This window comes from Scatophagus argus, chromosome 17 (genome assembly GCF_020382885.2).
Source record: "Scatophagus argus isolate fScaArg1 chromosome 17, fScaArg1.pri, whole genome shotgun sequence".
NCBI classification, from domain to species: Eukaryota; Metazoa; Chordata; class Actinopteri; family Scatophagidae; genus Scatophagus; species Scatophagus argus.
This window is the reverse complement of record NC_058509.1, coordinates 2,873,163-2,892,087: the sequence shown is the minus strand read 5'-3', so window position 1 is coordinate 2,892,087 and position 18,925 is coordinate 2,873,163. Positions and strand designations below refer to the sequence as shown.

At 44.7% G+C, this 18,925-nt stretch overlaps 2 protein-coding genes across 3 annotated transcripts; both read left to right on the top strand.

Annotated features, from left to right (window-relative positions):
* The first annotated feature begins 246 nt into the window (after positions 1 to 246).
* Positions 247 to 6,967, top strand: kifc1 (kinesin family member C1). Its single transcript, XM_046418726.1, has 17 exons — positions 247 to 369; positions 1,228 to 1,320; positions 1,586 to 1,685; positions 1,951 to 2,004; positions 2,099 to 2,182; positions 2,487 to 2,685; positions 2,803 to 2,968; positions 3,204 to 3,371; positions 3,616 to 3,729; positions 3,987 to 4,073; positions 4,242 to 4,439; positions 4,909 to 5,073; positions 5,255 to 5,393; positions 5,594 to 5,733; positions 5,843 to 5,916; positions 6,121 to 6,196; positions 6,363 to 6,967. Exons 2-17 carry the CDS (start codon positions 1,231 to 1,233, stop codon positions 6,405 to 6,407), a joined length of 1,899 nt encoding a protein of 632 aa, XP_046274682.1. The 5' UTR covers positions 247 to 369; positions 1,228 to 1,230; the 3' UTR covers positions 6,408 to 6,967.
* A 566-nt stretch (positions 6,968 to 7,533) lies between these two features.
* zbtb22b (zinc finger and BTB domain containing 22b) lies at positions 7,534 to 18,811 on the top strand. Of its 2 annotated transcripts, XM_046418722.1 has the most exons (6): positions 7,534 to 7,788; positions 9,334 to 9,564; positions 9,721 to 10,473; positions 11,100 to 11,378; positions 12,799 to 13,591; positions 13,678 to 13,846. In XM_046418722.1, exons 2-6 carry the CDS (start codon positions 9,334 to 9,336, stop codon positions 13,704 to 13,706), a joined length of 2,085 nt encoding a protein of 694 aa, XP_046274678.1. In that variant the 5' UTR covers positions 7,534 to 7,788; the 3' UTR covers positions 13,707 to 13,846. The 2 variants fall into 2 exon arrangements, with proteins under 2 accessions (XP_046274678.1, XP_046274677.1); XM_046418721.1 differs by having other exon boundaries at positions 7,535 to 7,788; positions 12,799 to 18,811.
* The last annotated feature ends 114 nt before the right edge of the window (positions 18,812 to 18,925 follow it).

Sequence of the window (18,925 nt, the reverse complement as noted above, 5' to 3'; positions counted from 1 at the left end):
AAAGCCGGGAAAAATATGTAAATAAATTTTCGATTGTTATATATCCCATGGCCCTCATGGAGGATCGATTAAAAAATTACAAAATGATTAAATAATATGAGTTACAACATATGAATGAGCAGCGAATCTCATTTTATTAATCTTTAAGTCCTCGAAGGTGAGCACAGTTTTGTCCCGCCCGGGTGGGACACTCCGCACAACTTAACACGCATACATAAGGATTGGGGCGGAGTTTACGTTGGCTCAACCAATAACGGAAGCTTACAGAAGCGCCCACCAAAACAGTTCAATTTTAAATTCAAACGGTCGCAGGCGGTGGGTTGGATCGGAGTGTTAACACAAGGGAAATTTCAACTTCAACTGCTTAAGGTAATTAAAATCATACATTAAAACTATATTACCAAGCTGTTCATCTTAGTTTATAAAGAGCGCAAAGTTATGCTCAGAAGCGATGCTAAATCGATAGTTCCTGTTATTTACCATAGCTATTTAGGCTAACGTTACCTGTTATGCTCAAGCTGACGACAACTAACAGCTAGTTTACGTTAAAGATAACATGGACGTTGGTTAAGCTGATTGTTTTACACGGTTTATTGTAACCCAGTCGAAGCTAATTCGACATTCCGAGGCCTCCTGTGTGGCTCACATTCCGTTTGAGTCAATAGAAAATAATGCTAACTAAGACAGACAAAGTCGCTTTGAATGTATGGTGAACGTCGCTCACTTGAGTTAACATGAGCTGTGGGGACTGCAGCCCCGATCCTGTTACCCGCATACGACTCGGGACACTTGAAGTCCTACTTTATGTCCGATTGCCGTTCAGAGAGACTCTATCTGAATTAAAGCTACTATTCAACCTTTTACTCAGTACGTGTGTTATAACGTTATAATGGACATCAGACTTACACTGTGTAGTTGACCAGCCCTTCATGTGTTTGTCTTTACGTTCCTGTCACAGAGCTAAGCATCTGGTTTTCCAAAAAAGAAACGATATCAGTTTGAAAATACCCATAAGTTCATTTGACAAAACTTACTGCTGTTCTTCTGACGTGCAGATCCATCAATCTGTCCTCCTACTGTTTTTGTGTGTTTTTTTGTTATTTTATATTTTCATACAAATTATGGGCAACTATTCTTGTGGTGTTGTAAAAAACAGCAAGGTCACAAGTCGTGTCTAGTTGTCTCAATAGCCTGTTTTACCACAGTTTGCCTCTTAACCTCCAACAGAACATGTCCCGCTTGCCGGTCATGTCAGCCAAAAGGGTCCTTACAAGCAGCAACAGCAGCTCAGAGAATGGCCAAGACTTTGCTCCTGCTCAGGTTTGTACTAAAATCATCTACAGCTTGCACTTCATTGGCTTTACCAGTTATTTTCAATCTGTGTTGTCTTCTGCTGCTGCGTGTGATGTAACTGGTTATCCAGCACCCAGATGTTGGTCTGTCACTTAAGACCTAAACAGTAAAATGAAGTGTTTTTCTTGGCCATGATGCCCATTGAAATGTCATGTCCCTGTTAAGTATAGGACTTTAACACAGTTGCATGAACAGTACTCTCTATGTAATGGTGGTGTTATTGTGTTTACAGAAGAAGATTCGTAAGGACCCAGAGGCTATAAAACCACATGCAGCAGCTACAATCATTGGTGGCAAGCGGCCTCCTGCTGCAGCAAGCAGAGCACCTGTTTGTAAGTATCCAGCTCGGCCCTGAGGTATAGAATCGTTCTGTCTTTCACAAGGTCAGAAACTGCACAGAACCATTTGTGCACAGTAAGTCATTGCCCAGTTCAGCATTTAACCCACTGTGCAAGTCTTTCTAGATGTTCATTTGCAAACTTTATCAAACTTTAAACTCTCTTTTTTTTTTCAAACATGTAAATTTCTTTATTTTGAGGTTCCTCCGTCCTGTTTAACAAACCTGTACCTCTCTGTCTCACTTTGTCCTTCATACAGCGAAGCCGGTCAGAGCTATGGGAGCTGCCACCGTGGCTGTTGGTCCTTCCAGAGGTAAGATGAACTGTTGGATCCATCATAAATGCAAGCTCTCATTTTAAAGATAATAGATTGAGGTGTTCTACATTTTTCTTTGTTGTTTCAACAGGTGCCCTGAAACCATCTATAGCTTCAACTGCAGCAAAGGGAGGAAACGTCAAACAATCTGTTGCACCCACTGCAGCAAAAACAGGTGAGAAATCCATTCTACTCTGCTCTGGTTCTTTTGTAAATTATGCGAAATTCATGTGAATCAGCATTTGACACCAAGTTAATAGCTACCAGTCTTTCTGATAAATAACACATCATTGTTTTACATATAGCATAATGTTAATAGCCTCTTAATGTTAAAATGTATCATTTTGACTTTAAGAAAACCAGTTGTTACTAATGAGTATGGAAAAAAGACTTTTTGTACTGGCCTGAAAGACAATTGGGCTGAACTCCTGAGTTTGGAATGGACCTGTCACACTTGTTGATGATGCTGATGTGTACAGGTGGGGGCGGGACCACCAGGCGCCATGCATGGGACCTGAAGGGCAAGGTCAGCGACATGGAGGGTAAGATCCGTAACTACCAGACCAAAGTCAAATCTGTCAACCAGGAGAATGAGGTTCTGAGAGGCACAATGGTCCAGAGCCAGACGAGAGTGACTGAAATGGAGAAAGAGCTCGAGAGGCAAAGTAGCCAGATCAGGTGCTTTTAATTTGAAAAAAATATATTACATTCAATATTTTGCTGTCATTATATTGTTATATTACTAATTTGTCGGTTTGGACCCTATTAAATGTCTCATCCTTTGGGTCATTTTAGAGAGTATGAAGAGGAGCTGCAGGCCTTGTCAGGAGTCCGGACTGAGTTGGAGAAAGTCTTTAGCGATAAGAGCACCCTTCAGAAGGAGCTCTCCAACTTAGAGGGCAAATACAAGGTCATGGAAACTCTCCGAGACAGCCAAGAGACAGAGCTGCAAACTCTGAAGGTATAAAGTCTGCTGCTGATTCTGGTCACTTTGCTCTGTGCTTTCATCACATAAATATGCCACCTGAGCTGCCTGAACTGTCCAAATCTTATGGAACCAGTGCCAAACTCCATCTGTGGATTTATACTAATAGCCAAGAAAGGAACGGTTTCTCTGGCATCCAACCAAAATATGAAAATCATTTTGAAATAGAAATAGTAGACTTTATTCACTTGTGTCTGTCTCTCCCCTCCAGATGAAGCTTTCAGTGCAGGAGTCAACTCTGGCCCGTGTGCAGGAGACCCTCCGGGTCACAGAGGAGGAAGTCCGCTCTCTCAAAGAGACTGTGGCCCAGCAGAAGGACGAGCTCCACTCCGGGGAGATGGAGCGCAGACGGCTCCACAACACCATCCAGGAGCTCAAGGCAAGTTACAGTGTGGGGTGACTGCTCAAACAGCCACAAAGGCCTGCCAGCTCTGGTTTAACTCTACTGAGGAAAACGCAGGTTAAAATGTGGTTATTTTCTGTTTTAAAAAACATTCTTTGAGGTTATTTTTTGTATTTTGTTGTGTGGTTTGCAGTTAACCAAATCCTTCTCTGTAAATTTTTGTTATTACTCTTTTCTCTGGACTAACATGATTAATAAGTCTGTCATCCTTTTCATGCAGGGCAATATCAGAGTCTTTTGCAGAGTGCGCCCACTGGTGGACGGAGGCCACAGCAAACACATCCAGCTCTCAGCCAGTGACAACAAGGCGTTAACACTGGCCAAAACAGAGGAGGTGAGATTCCTGCACCTGTAGCAAGCGTCATTCAGATTTCTGTGACTTAATTATTGTCTAACCAGCCAGTTACATTTGGAGAAGAAATGCAAAAATATCTAAACATGGACATCAAAGTCACCACAGCATTCGTATCTCTGTGTCAGAGTGACAGTGATTCATCATCACGAACACAGCCAAAAGAAGAAGTGACAGCAAGAAACAACAGTTTGCTGTTGAGTTTATCTCAAACTACAAAACGAAATTCTGTTTTTCAGTCTCACACAGGAAAAACTGCAGAGACCCAGAAGAATTACAACTTCAATTTTGACCGTGTGTTTGGCCCCATGGCTTCACAACAGGAGGTGAGCGAAAAAACACACATCGCAATTTACATTTTATGAAAGAATTTTAAAGTAATCTTTACATTCTACCTGTGTTTTAAATGACAAAATACATGAATATTTTGTAGTAGTGTAGTATAGTTTCCCACCAGAGCAGGAAGTTTATGATGTTTCTGTCACTCTTCTCAGATCTTCGAAGAGATCTCTCTGCTGGTGCAGTCAGCACTGGACGGCTACAACGTGTGCTGCTTTGCCTATGGCCAGACAGGAAGTGGAAAGACGTACACCATGGAGGGCGACGAGTTTGAGGAGACCAGGGGTGTCATTCCCAGAGCCGTGCAGCAAATCTTCAGAGCCGCAGAGAAGCTGGGAGCACAAGGCTGGGAGGTTAGTGTGCATGTGAATACATACATGGAAAGAGGTGGTCACATTCAAAAATAAATGTCGTCTGTCTGCTAAATCCTCAGAAAACATTTGAGCTATTTTTACTCCGTTAACTCTGCACTTGCTGTGATTGAATGTGTAAATTTGATGGGTCAGGCAGACATTGGCTGTGGTTATTTCATCTATATACTCTATGAATTATTACAGGGAGCTGGCAGCCATATTTCATTAGTTCAGTAATATCACCAAACCAGTGAGTACAAACTGACTGGAGGACTGCACCTTTAACAGCATAGTTTAACTTTAAGGCCTGACCGTGTTGTTCTAATAAAAGTAAACTGCAACTGGTGATGTGGCTTTTTGTACCTTTAGCACCTGTGGGGTCATGTTTGTGTCTGTGGAGGAGGTGCAGCACGACAAGGGAAAGTGAACATTTTTATTAAATGTTGAAACCATCTCTGTTTCATGTCAGTTCACCTTCACGGCGAGCTTTGTTGAAATTTACAACGAGTCCCTGCGAGACCTCCTCTACACCGGGAAGGCCAGCAAGAGGCCTGAGCACGAGATCCGAAAGTCGACCAACAATGAGGTGACAATCACCAACCTCACCTACGAAAAGGTGTCCTGCGAGGATCAGGTACGGCTTAAATTACGCAGCTGTTCAGCAATACCATTTCTGTTTAAGCAAAAGTGTGGAACCTCGTTCACAACCGAGTTCAGGTCAATCATTTTAAAATCAGTGAATCAGCTCACTATGTACATACATTTTTTAAATAATATATTTATACATAATAAATATGATCCCGTCTTCCTGCCAGGTCCTGGGCCTGATTGCGCTGGCCAATCAGAATCGCTCCACGGCCCAGACAGCCCAGAATGACCGCTCCTCTCGCTCCCATTCGGTCTTCCAGCTGGATATTGAGGGAGTGAATGCTGGCAGGGATGTCAAATGCAAGTGTGAGTGTAATCCTACCGATTTTAACAGTATGAGAGATGTGGTTTCATTTGTGTATTCAGAGCATCAAAACTCTTTGGTCAACTGGCCATCAGGTTCTCTTTGATTCTTTCTCTTCCTACAGTTCCATCGTGCTGAATTATCCAAGTGTGTGCTACTTTATTTAACTTTTTAAGAGCTGTGTTTGTTTATGCACATCTAGCCACCCTGTGCCTGGTGGACCTGGCTGGCAGTGAGCGAATGCTGAAGAGTCAGTCTCAGGGCGAGCGCTTCAAAGAGATGACGGCCATCAACGGCTCCCTGTCCAACCTGGGCATCGTCATCAGCGCGCTGGCCAACAAGGTCTGTAAGCTGCGTGAAAGCAACAGCGCCGAGTTCAGCTTCTGAGTCTCTGAGTCCCCAGACACCACTTTTGATTTTGTTTATGACATAAGCCGACTTTGTGTTCCAGGAGAGCTACATCCCCTACAGGAACTCCAAGCTGACCTACCTGCTGCAGGGCTGCTTGGGAGGAAACAGCAAAACGTGAGTTCTTCATCAACGTAGCTTCAAGAGAAGAGAGCAAACACTTTTTTCAGCTGCAACTATGTATTAATAAATTATTGCATCGATATTAATTAAATATTGTTGATAATATTTAATTATCATCTACTGTATTTCTCAACCCAGTACAGGAAGTGACAGAGTTTATTCAGACTGATTGTCTTGTCTTGTTCTTCCTCTTCCCAGCCTGATGTTTGTGAACATCGCTCCGGAGCCCGACAGCTTCGGGGAAACTCTCAACTCCCTGAGGTTTGCCAGCAAGGTCAGTGACATCTGTGGTGGTTTAGTGTCTTTTGTCTTTGAGGCAGCTGGTATAAGATGACACGAGCACGTTGATCACATCAGGTGAACTGACAGCTTTTACGTTCCACAGAATTTCACTCAGATCTGTTGTCTTGTTTGACGTTTCGTGTTTGCTCTCTTTACAGGTGAATGATTGCGTAATTGGGACTGCAAGCGCCAACAGGAAGTAGAAGGAGCAAAATGATGAAAAAAATATAACTCTGTTCAATCTATTTTTACTGCCACAGTCGCACTGAACTCGAACTGTTCAGTGTAAGTGTTTCCTGTGCGTTTTACTCACACATTGAACTGTTTGGCTCACGCTGTGGTGCCAGACTGTAACAACCAAAAACTAAAATCCTTTTGTATGCTCTCAGGGCCTTGATTAGTGATCACTTTTTAAAACATTTGAACACTTCTGTGCAAATCAAGTGGATGTGTATGCATTCAGATTGCTAGTGTTTTTTTTAGGGTTTTTTATGCGTGTACAGCTCCCAAAGTTTCCCCGAGTTTGACTAACTATCATTTAATCTCCGTTGGACATCATACTTTAGTGAAAGTAATTTTTTTTTCCAGTTTAAGCATGTTTCAGTATATTCAGTATAACTTGCACCATAACTGCAAATAAATGTAGTGTAATTAAACTGATACTGTCCTTTTCTTGATTTTTGGTGATGGGCGCTCACCGTGTTGTTCTGTTTGTACTCTTTGGCCCCACATGGTGTCATAATAAACACATTTTGTAGGTGGGCTTCTTGCTGTGTATTACCTGTGCTTCTTTATGTCTACTTTCCATATATGTTTCTAAATCTTTCATAAACATAAAGCAAACTTTTGAATGAGAAGTTTGACTTTGTGCCTTTTATTTTGAGTCAAAGTTGAGTTCTGCTGTCACATCAACCATGCAGGACAAACACGGCTGACAGGTACAGTAAGGCTTCGGTTGTTACAGTAAATATGTTGGACTTTAAACTGGTGAAGTTTGGCTTTTCACCGCTTACAGTCATGTTGGTTTGTTTCAGTCTCGTGTACATTAGACATCATTCATCTGTTTTCTTTCTAGTTTAATTTTAACAACAGTATCCAATGTATTTGAATTATTTTAAAAGATTTACATTAGATTTAGCAAATTATGGAAATGTTGCCTTTTATCCATCACATAAACACGTACACGGTGTGTGTGTGTGTGTGTGTGTGTGTTTTCTGAGCTGATTTGGCCTAAAGACAAGATTGCTGCTGTATGTAATAAGTTTATTAGCGCCTGCATTGTGAACACTACGCGTTATTTCAAATTGACCTCCATTATTATTGATATTATAAGTATGAGCGCCTGATTTAAATGGGTTTACTTTATTATTTAATTTATTTTCTGTCGGCCAAAGTCTGGCTCGCCCGTCTGGAAGCCTTTTAAAGGCGACGCGTCGCTGTCTGCCGCTGCAGAGCAGATCAGATGGGAAGAACATTTTCAAAAAATGGTTCAGAAACTTCAGGGCCTGGACGAAGTGGCAGGACCCGCCGCCGTCAGCTCGGCCTCGGACTGGACCTGTGAGGGCTGCACTGTCAACTAACACGGTGAGTTTTAACGTCGGCGGCGGGCGCTTCGTGTGTGCCGCCGTCGGGGCTTAGCTAGCAGGCTAACGTCACATCTGGAGACCGAGACGGTTTGTTTGTGTGCTGTCGGACGGGAGAGGACTCGCAGCGGATAAACATGCTCGCCAGCCTGATTGTTTTCAGTGCACGGCTCTTTGCTTTTGCAGCCTGTCAGCTGAAAGTGTCCCTGCCATCCAGCTGTTGAATTTTCTCATGCAGTCGTAGCAAACAAAGTGCTGCGTTCATGTATGCGATGGGCACATTTCCTGTTCGCTGCTGCTTACACGCTGTGTTGGTTTTGTCATGTGGAAAAGTGCAAAACTGCGCTGTTGGTCGGAGGTTTTCACAGCTGCCATCACGGTGCCGTCAGCTCGGATCTCTCACGGTGTCACGAGGGCAGGACGGTGTGATAGAAACCATATGATGCGTGACACACAGTTTAACTGATCTGCACACGTTCAGGCTGTGCAGCTTGTTGTCTCTGCATTCAGACATGCAGCAGACAGACTGACAGAGCTGATAAAGGGACTTCAGACTGGCACTTCAGGCTGTCTCAAGTGGGACTGAGCTGTTGTGCTGCTTGGCTCACATTAAGAGGCTTTTCTAAGACGCAACTTGGGCAATCAAGTCATCATGTTCCGTGATTGGCCCGCTGCTCTCTCTGTGTTTCCGCTGTCCCTGCTACACACACACACGGCGGTGTATGTGTGTGTGTGTGTGTGTGTGTGATGGAGGATGAAGATGTAATTACAGCATCCCACTTAATCACAGCATGCATCTGGGAGTCCTTTGGATGTTGTCTGAGGATCAGCCAGGTTGAGAAGTAACCTTGAGTTATAAGCAAACACCAGTTTTTAATTTAATGAACCACAGTTTTGGCAGGAAATGGATTAGAATCAAAAGGGCAACTGCTGCCCTTAATGAATGAATGAATGAATGAATGAATACAACAAAATAAAGGAGTTTTTCCTTGCCACTGTCTGCTTGCTCGGGGGTTCAGGCTCTGTAAAGCTTCTAGAGACAATTCTGATTGTATAAGGTGCCATATAAATAAATTGAAATTGAAGTGAAATAAAAAAAAAATAACCTGACCAAATTCAACTCAACCACATATCAGGGATTTCATGTATTGCTAAGCAGCAGATTTTATCTTCCATCAAATGCCAGCTAAAATGAATGTTGTAATGCTTTAGTCGTGTAATAAACCCTGAGCTGAGGCTGCTGCTGAACGGTTTTTCATGATGTATACAACAACGATTAGATGATTAGTCGATCAGATTCTCTGGTTGCAGCTTCAACGTTTTGAGTCTAGTATGACCACTGCACTCACGAAGTCTAATCTCTCTCCAGATGATTTCAAGAAAGGCATTTGTGGAACATCTGAACGAGTTTTTTTTCCCATACTTAAGCACATATGGTGATGTACAACATTAAGATATAAGAACAAGCTCCTTTTGCCTTTATGGAAGCCCCTGAACTTGATCTTAAAACGTATTTTTACTCTCGAGTCACTTTTCTACCACCCAGATGCAGTCTTTGCCCATGGAAGTGGGAAGCAGCAGCAGCTCAGCCCCCAGCGACACATCTGGCTCGGTGGTGCAGGTGTGCTTCCCCAGCGCTCAGGCCTCGGTGCTGGACGGTCTGAACCGGCAGAGGAAAGACGACAGGCTGTGTGACCTCTCCATCCACGTCCAGGGACATGTGTTCAAAGCCCACCGCTGCGTCCTGGCCGCCTCCTCGCCCTACTTCCACGACCAGGTGAGAGTCTTACGCTAAATATTGCGGAAAGTCAGATTCCACATTATGCAGCCTCCCATACGCACAACCTGTATTGGAGCAGCTTGTTTCAATTTTAGGGCCTATGATTGGTCTGTAGGGGAAATAAGAGACTGATTGTTCTCCTTCCACCCCCAGGTACTGCTGAAGAACATGTCCACAGTGTCCATCCCAGCAGTAATGGACCCGCTGGCGTTTGAGAGCGTGCTCAGCTGCGCCTACACCGGTCAGCTCCGGATGCTGCGCGAGGACATCGTAAACTACCTCACGGTGGGCAGCGTCCTGCAGATGTGGCACATCGTGGACAAATGCACCGAGCTGCTGAAGGAGGGCCGGGCGGGAGGAGGGAGCAGTGGAGGAGGCGTCCTGCAGGACGGAGCCGCTGTTGGAGGAGGAGGAGGAGGAGGGTCAGCTAACCTCGGGTGCAGCAGCAGCAATAGTGATGGTGGTGCAGGCGGTACTAACGGAGCTGGTAGTGATGGAGGTGGTGGTCAAGCCCAGGTCGCGGGGTCCATCGAGGCCCAGCGCGCCTCCCAGCCGCCGAGCCGTCCGCCAGTGAGCGAGAGTCAGTCTCCCAGCAGCACCAACTACTTCAGTCCCAGGGATGGGAGCAGCTTTGGAGGAAGCGGTGCAGCCGCAGCCGGGGCTTCAGTGGACGGAGGCGGGGCAAGCAACACCCCCAGCTACTGCACCCCATCGGGAGGAGAGGAAGCCTTTCTTAATGAGGAGGAGGAGGAAGTAGAGGAGGAGGAGGAGGAGGAGGAGGAGGAAGTGTTGTACCACCAGAGGAAGAGAGGAAGAGGAGGAGGCAGCGGGAGGAGGAAGAAAATGAGCTCAGTGATGGAGCAGGAAGTTGGGGTCAGCGACAGCTTTGGTGTGTCTTCCTATCAGGTGAGGCGTGAGCAGCCGACACTAATGCAGCTTTAAGTGAATCTGTCAGTGACTGATGTGCAGCATTTTCCTCAGTGTTGAAGAGATGCAACGTCATGTGCAGAACGTCGTTTCTTTTGGTCATGAAGCAACTTCTGAAGAGGAAACTGCAGTATTTTATTTTTCATGTTTGTTGGCAATATAAAAACCTTTAAGATGTTACAGTAAAGGAGATTATGTTTTCTGTCATATGACCTATGTCAGGTCAGGTCATTTGTTCCAATTATTTAAAACTTATTACACATTTTTAAAACACAAAAGCATGGAAATAATAATGAAAAAATAAGTGTTGCACTCAGGTTGCAAAATTAATTTTAAACCAACAGGAGCTCAGTTTTAACACCGAGAAGACTCTAGACATCCAAAATGTAGTATTGGTTTTAATGTTGTTTTCCTTCTCATTTCTTTCAGTTTGCTCAGGTTCGTTTCTTCCGTTAATTAAGCTATGCATTTACTGAAAAGCTTTTGAAACACTCAAAATCCTGAAAATCCAGTTCTTCTTAAAACAAGATGTTTTAACTGACAGCTAAGAATCAGCTAATATCCCTCATTAAGTGTGTTATACCATGAAATATCTTAATTAAAAGGATGGGGATGACTCAGCGTTGCCGCCGCAGAAGCGTCCCACCTACAGCCAGCCCAGCATCATGCCTCGCAAACAGTGGGTGGTCGTGAAAACCGAACGCATGGAGGACGACGACCTCATCGTGGTTTCCGGGGAGGAGGGAGGAGAAGACGAGGAGGACGAGGACGAGAGGGAGGTGGAGCTGGCCAGAGACAGGGAGAGAAGTGACTTCAACATATCCAATGTGAGGAGCCTTTCAGCAGAGCTGGGGAGCAGAGCTGAGAACGACATGGACTCACAGGTGAGCGCAGTGGGATTTATACTCAACACATCACATCAGGATTTTGTGTTTCACAAGAGGAAAGGGCACAAAATCAGAGTGAGCATCCAAACCTAATGTTGGAAAGATGATGTGTCCCTTTGTGTTCCCAAAGCATCGCTGCTATGACACTGGGGTACGTTTTACAGATGAGAATTCGAGTCTCCGTTTGGCTGAGAACCACCTGCCTCATTGGGTTCATCTGCACCTGTGAACAGCTGGGTGTCTGCTGGCTTGGTTATGTGCTTATCATAAAAGGAGGAGGAGAACTGCTGCCACAGGTTTAACTCCACCCTGCATTCTCTCATGTCTCGTGTGGTCGTCCAGAGATGGAACGGAGGCAGCGACTGAAAGGAGGTGTGACAAGAAGCCTCAAGGGATGATGCAGATGGTGTAGTTGCTGTGCCGTAGCAGTGAAAGAAGTTTCCATTTTCTTCGGGCCAGAAAGAAATTTGAGATGAGTTTGGAAGTCTGCTTGGTTGCAGGGAAGAACATGGTGTGACTGTGAGCAAGTCACCAAGGAGACGGATGACATATGGGAGTTTGTAGTCGTTTGTCAAGATCCAGCAGAGTCCCTCAGATAGAGTCGAACCTTTTTGAGCCACTGTTGTACCCAAAGGTTGGAGTGTTGCACTGTGAAATAATACGAGCCTTTCCAGAGGATGACAAAGAGATGCCAGCAGTCAGGGTGAATGGGAAGGTCTTTGAAGGAACTTGAAACATCTGCCTTGGCCTGCAAGTCGGAAGAGGGAGATGGTGTAACTGATTATAGTGCTGCATGGAGAAGTCCAGGCTGGGAATAAGAGACTACTCGTGTTCAACAGTGTAGCTGTGTGTGTGTGTGTGTGTGTGTGTGTGTGTGTGTGTGTGTGTGTGTGTGTGTGTGTGTGTGTGTGTGTCGGGGTGGGGGCTGTCAAAGGGACTGATCATTAACGCTTCTTTGAATTCTTTATCTATATATTCTTAAGACTTTATTATCAACTGTGTTGGACTCAAGTCAGAGTCCAAGTCAGAGCTGACTGCAACTAAGAGTCCTGGTGACGTGCGTGGCCACTGTGTGAGAAAGTTAACGCACTGGTGTTCTGGGTGGTTGTGTAAGGTGTTAGGGATAGGAAAGGTATTTAAGGATGCTGGGATGGAGGAAAGCATGACCTGTGGCTGCGTGTGAAGGCTGAGGGAAAACAGGGGGAGAATGAGACACACACAAAAAAACTGATGGTGTGTAAAACAAATGATTTATTATAAAATACTTTTTTTATTTTAGGGGAGTCTGTGTAAAAGCACTGAAAAGTATTTCTGAATTGCTAGTTTGACATTCTGCGAATTGTCTTGATGCAACAAAACATTTTTTACATTTATCACAGATCAAAATAAAAAGCAAGCCTCCCCTCTGTGTCTCCAGGTGGACTACTGCCAGTCTTCAGAAGACTACCTCAAGTTTGAAGGCAGTTTAATGGACCAGACTTTAGCTCAGCACCTTCACGAGAGTGCAGCAGGTCAGAGCCAGAGCGCTAACCGTGCTGTTTCAGCGCTGCTGGGCCAGGTTCAGTCTGCCGCCACGGCCCGGGCTCAGCTCTTCCCCCTGGACATGCAGGGGAACCAGATCCTCCTTTACAGCCAGGCCTCTGGACTCTCTCTAGACGCTGCTGCCCCTCCCCTGGGAATGGCAGGTGGCATGATTGGAGGAGCCTCCTTCAAAGGTCCCAGTCTGGAGCACGGTGCAGTCCACCTGTCGGTGCAGGGCGGTTTAGGGGTCGATGGCTTGGACAGTGGGGGGATTGGAGGTGGAGGTGGGGGTAGTAACAGCAACAGCGGGGGTTCAGGGAAAGTGTTTATGTGCCACTGTGGTAAGACCTTCACCCACAAGAGCATGAGGGACCGCCACATTAACATGCACCTGGACCTGAGGCCCTTCCACTGCCCCGTCTGTGCCAAGAAGTTCAAGATGAAGCATCACCTGACGGAGCACATGAAGACGCACACGGGCCTCAAGCCGTACGACTGCCTCGGCTGCGGAAAGAAGTTCATGTGGCGCGACAGCTTCATGAGGCATCGTTCGCACTGCGAGAGGCGCAGCGGGTTGGGAGAGAGCGGCGAAGGTGGGAGTGGCGGCGAGGGAGCAAGAAGAGGAGGAGGAGGAGGAGGTGACGATGGGCCAGATTTGATGCCCTCCCCTCACCTCCTCCTGTCTGCAGGTGAGGGAGGACAAGGTGGTATTCTGGGTGGAGGGAGAGGAGGAGTTTCGGTTTCTTCTCCACATCTCTCTGTTCTGTCCCCACAGCACACCGGCGTCTCAGCCACAGGAAGTAGCAGCAGTAACGGCAGCAGTGCTGCTCTGGGCAACGCCATGGGCACCACAGGGGTCGTCTCTCAGAGTTCAGGTCAGGGTCAGGGATCAGGGATATTCGGTGGACTCGGACTGAGTCGAAGCGTGTGTGACGAGGACGTGTGTGAAGTCAGTGCCAATGACAGTAGCGTGACTTAAGCCAAAATTATGTGTCATGTCCAACGGCCACCTCAGCAAACAGTCACACTTCCTGCTCCTACTGCAGTTTTTACAATATAGCAAACTTGGAAGAAGCTCTTTGGAAACACTTTTAACTAAATAACACTCAGCTTTTCATGCAGGAAGTGCGTACTTTGTCAGATCTGTCCGGTGGGGGGGGGGACAAGGCAAGGCTCCCGTTGGACACACAACCTGAAGAACCTCTACATGTTTATAGAAAAATGGAAATTTGAGATTCCAGTCGACTGTTGTGCCGTGACGTTTCTGAAATGGAACTTGTGGTCGTGCTGATCCCATCTTCAGTTCTCTACAGTCCTCGCGCCGCAAAGACGAGGAAACTTGCCTCCGAAAAGTGGCCTCATTAAAAATGGACCTTTTGTCTCAGTGAGTAAGCTATTGTTTCAACTATCCCAGATGCTACTAAAGTTTATTTTTTTTGTTTTTGTGGGAGAATGCTGTGCGTGACAAGAGGAAACCAAAAATGAAAAGACAGTGCTTCACTAACTGTTACCTTCTGTGGCAACATTGTCGTATCCGTAGAGTAGAAAAATGGCTGTTCTAAATTGCTGTGATTTTCTGCAGTATTGTATTGTACTGTCAAATGACTTTTAGAAAAACGCAAGAGAAAAACTCAACACATAATTCATAATTCAAGAAAAGAACAAGCAGAAGATTCCAGATTTGTGCTTTTTTTCCCTGAAAGCAGCTGAGGTGCATCTTTTCCCACGTAGCTGCTTCGCTTGGACAAAAGGCACAATTCGTTCATCCTCAAAACCGCCATCGATCCCTGACATGAGCGCAGGGAGGGACATCTCTGAGTGGTTTTTCAAATCTTAATGTTTGGTTGTTGAAGTAGCAAAAGTTCAAGACCAAATCAGTCCGGGGGCCTCATTTATAAAACAGACTTATGATAAATTTAGGCAGCCAATCACATATAAGTACTCATTTACAAGACCTTCCTCCTCTGTGGACGTGATCTTATCAGTAAGCAAACTCTGGACTTGATCTTCCTGCTGGTTATGTAGTGGCGTAGCATCCAGGCCTGAGGTGAACTTGGCCGTCTGGGCAGTGCTATCAGAATCATCAGCTAAAGGTGTGAGAACTAATTGTCAGGTTATTTCTCTTTAATGTCAGCCACAGTTCAGCCTCCATTTACTGCAGCAGCAAAACACTTTGCTTGTCCACCCAACAAGTTAATACGTGTTGCCCGCCTTCAGTCTCCTCCTCCATCGCTGTGTGCCAGAAGTTTGGTTTCCCTCAAGGTTATTCGTGACTCGTTTGATTTGGCATCATGTCAGGGGAAATCACAGGTGTCGTCACTTGAAGCTCATTTGAGGTTTATACGTCACAGGTGTGAAGGCTACAAATGGGATTCTGAGAACCTGCTGAAGCGAGGTTTTCTCCACTCTGCGTCTGTTTTGAACTGAATGTGAGCACGCCGTCAGAAACGATCTTAAGACTGAGTTCACATGTGAACGTAAGCACATTTTTATACATGAGGCCCCCGCTCTGCATACACATCAACACTACCTGACGAGCTCAGGTCTACTCAGCAGGAGGAGCCCGTGCTGCTTTCACTTTTGCTGCTGCTACCTTTCTCGGTGTTCACAGAGCTGTTCTTGTGCTTTGAGAAGTATGTTATCACTGTAAATATATAAAAGTACATGTCATATATTCTTCAGATCAGAAACAAATACTAACTTGTAATACTGATGCATTTGCTGCTGTCTGGTCAGCTTTGGAAGGAGTTTTAAACAGGAGTAGAGAAAATGTTCTGCACTGAGTTCCTGCCCAACTCATCCTAACCTGCAGTGTGTGTGTCTTTGATGATGTGCAGTTAAAAACTAGCGATGGTGGACGGTGGTCCCGTCTGAGGGTTAGGGTTACAGAGTATAGTGTGTTTACACATGTACCTCCTCTGAACGGCTGACCAAGGAGGTTTTGGTCCCACATGAAAAGAAAACCTGGTTTCTCTGTAGCTGCTTTTTTCTTTTAACATCTTTTGTTCCTTTTTGAACACGTAACAGGTTTTAACTTACAGGTCCTGACGTCCTGAAAGTCTCAAATGAGAGTTGAGAGAAATTTTGTCTGTGTTTTGAGACTAGAAGTGAGCGGCGTTTCCCGGCTGCAGTTTCGGTCTTGGATGTGAATGTGTTAGTGGTTGGTGGGATTGGAGTTAGAGGTTGAAATTAAATGAATCCAAACTGTGTCCACTTTACTGCAGCTGTTACATTTGGCCTTGTTAGTGAAGTAAAGTGTGAGGCGGAAATACTTTGGTTTTCTTGGTATTTTTCTCTGCATTCACACCTTTGAATGATGTGCTAAGAAAATTAGCTTTTCAACTTTTGGTTTTATTAATTTGCGAAGGGCACGAGTCATTATTTTAGACGTTTAAACCCTAACACGGGGGACGTTTTAACTCTGCCGAGTGCAGATTCGGGAAATGCAGATCTTATTAGTTACTTGTGGGATGTCAGGACTTCAAAATAAAACAAAAATGAAAGTTGAACTTCGCAGGTAACCTCATGTTCTCTCTGCTGTAGCTGCAGCTGATGCTGCCGGCGTGTCAGTACTGTGTGACCACACTGAACACAGACGTGTACAACTACTGACCACACACACTCACAGGGTGTTTCCCATCAGAGAGTCCACAGTGTGAAGACTTTATGCCTTCGTTTTCTCCATTCACATGCTGAGTTGTTTATGTTCACACAGGAAGTTGTGTTTGTGGGACGTTGCCAGATCGGCTCAGGTGCCTTATCAGCACGTTGGCTTACTCATTCAACAGTAAATCCTTCTTTTTGTAATAACTTAATCTTAGATCAGAAACACAATAGTGCATCTGCGCCGTGGGGTTTATTAGAAGTAGAGCTTTAGCCATCAGTCGATTTAGTGATTTTCTGATTGAAGGAAAATTAGCTGCCAAATATCATGATCATTTTTTTAAAGCAAAACTATCCAACATTATGCATTAAATGTTAAGATTTGCTGCTTAATTTTGTAATTTCTGAAAGTTATGAGGTTTGGGGCTGTTGATTGGACAAAAGGAGCAATCTGAAGACGTCACGGTGGGCTCTAGGAAACTGCTGAGAATGTTTTGCCATTTTGTGACATTTTATGGACTAAACGATTAATCATTAAACTAATCAACAGATTAATCAATAATGAAAATATTTAGTAGATGCAGTCCTAATTAGGACTTTGTATTGGGACACCTTCAAACAGGCCGACAGTTAAACTACCTTTACATTTTATCAGACTACGTGAGCAGATAATTCACTGGTGAAACTAAAAGCAATCAGGAAGACATTTTAAATGTCGTCTTCTTCTTCGTCTTCTTCTTCGTCTTTTTATTTCTAGTTTGAGGGGAGAAAACACTTTGTTCACCTTCACCTGGTTTGGTATTTTAAGTTGTCTAATCATGTAATGGAGGAGCTTGTAGCTCATTAAGAAATTCACAAGCTTATTCACATTTAGCAGGCTGCAGGGTCTCCACGAGGGGGCGCTGTTTACAATGTGAGACCAGTTCTACAATCAGCACTGCCACCTGCACCACAGGTAGAACAGGACATTCATAACAGCAGTTTAACTGTGAGGGTTTTGTTTCAAATCACGGCACCATTTTGCACTTTTATACTTTTGACCATATTATTATTATTGTTAACAATGAGCTGTTATTCAGATCTAAAAGTAACCATGCGGCCCATTTTAAAGGAAAACCTTGAAATTTAACAATTCTGGAACAAGAAATAATTTGCTATGAAACAAAAGTGTTATTATTTGTGATAAAATAAGTGTTTCTTTGGACAGTGTTTGCTGTCGGTGTTGCCCCTTGTGGCCACAGTTGGTACTGTTGTTAAGAGATGAAGATGAGGAGCTGCTTTGCTTCACTTCTAACGTATCTAAACCAAAACAAACTGAAACATATTTCAGCGCGGTGCAGATACAGCACAGGGTGGTGGAGGAGATTTTTCACATGACCTCGAAAACATGTTTGCATGCCTTCAGAGACGTTTTACGATTCCGGTTACGGAGAGCGAAGAGATGCAGGATCTGAACGTTTTACCTTCCGTGAAGGCTGCATTTGGATATTTTTTTATGCGGGCTTAGAGCTCAGATGGTGTGAAAGGACTGATGGCTCTTGTGTGTTTCCTCTGTGACTCCGTATCAGGTGTGTTTCCGGCCTCGCGCTCGTTCCTGTTTGTTTGCTGCAGAGGCGAAATGTGAGTCTCGTGTTGTGAATGAGTGAGGGTTCTGACGACAAGGTGAGCACATGCACGCTTCCGTCGTCACAGTGACTGGGAAAGATGAAGGTTTTTGATTGGGGGTGAACCGTTCAGGATTTAAGTGGAAGTCCAGCAAGTCTTTACGGCCCAACTTCGTGATGTGCAAACACGCACTGCAAGAATTTATTGTTTGTGACGATTAAAAGCCTTCAAATAATCAATAAATCCTCACCGCCCGGTCTGCTCAGTGTTAATCTGATGGAAAGCAGATAAAGTCAATAAAATGAGATTTAAAAAAGGGCTGTTGTGTTACACTGGAAGTCTTAGTGTGCAGTTTGTCTTCATCTGCTGCTGCACCCTGAACAGTTGAACCTCTTCAGCCAGCACGTGAGCAGGAGCTGAAGGTGGAGGTGGAGCTGAAGGTGGAGCTGAAGGTGCAGGTGGAGGAGGGATCAGTGGAGGGAGGTCCAGGCTGCTGCTGAAAACCGGACTGAGGTGGTTTTATTATTTTTGTACATTCCACAAACCACATCTTAACGCGTCCTCTGATTGACCAGTTGATTGTTGAACAGACGTTTTTATGTAACTCCTTAGTGGTACTGAAGATGTAATAAACTACAGTGCATCAATATCCACCTCTGCCCTGTATGAAAATAACGGATTAATAAATTATTTGGTGCAAATTCTGTCTGTGTTTAATCTTCCGTTCAGATAAATGTTGGATGTTCACCTGGACAGGTGGAGGTGCAGCTGCAGGTTTTAGATGCTTCAGCACTCAGAGGAAAATCACTCGATGG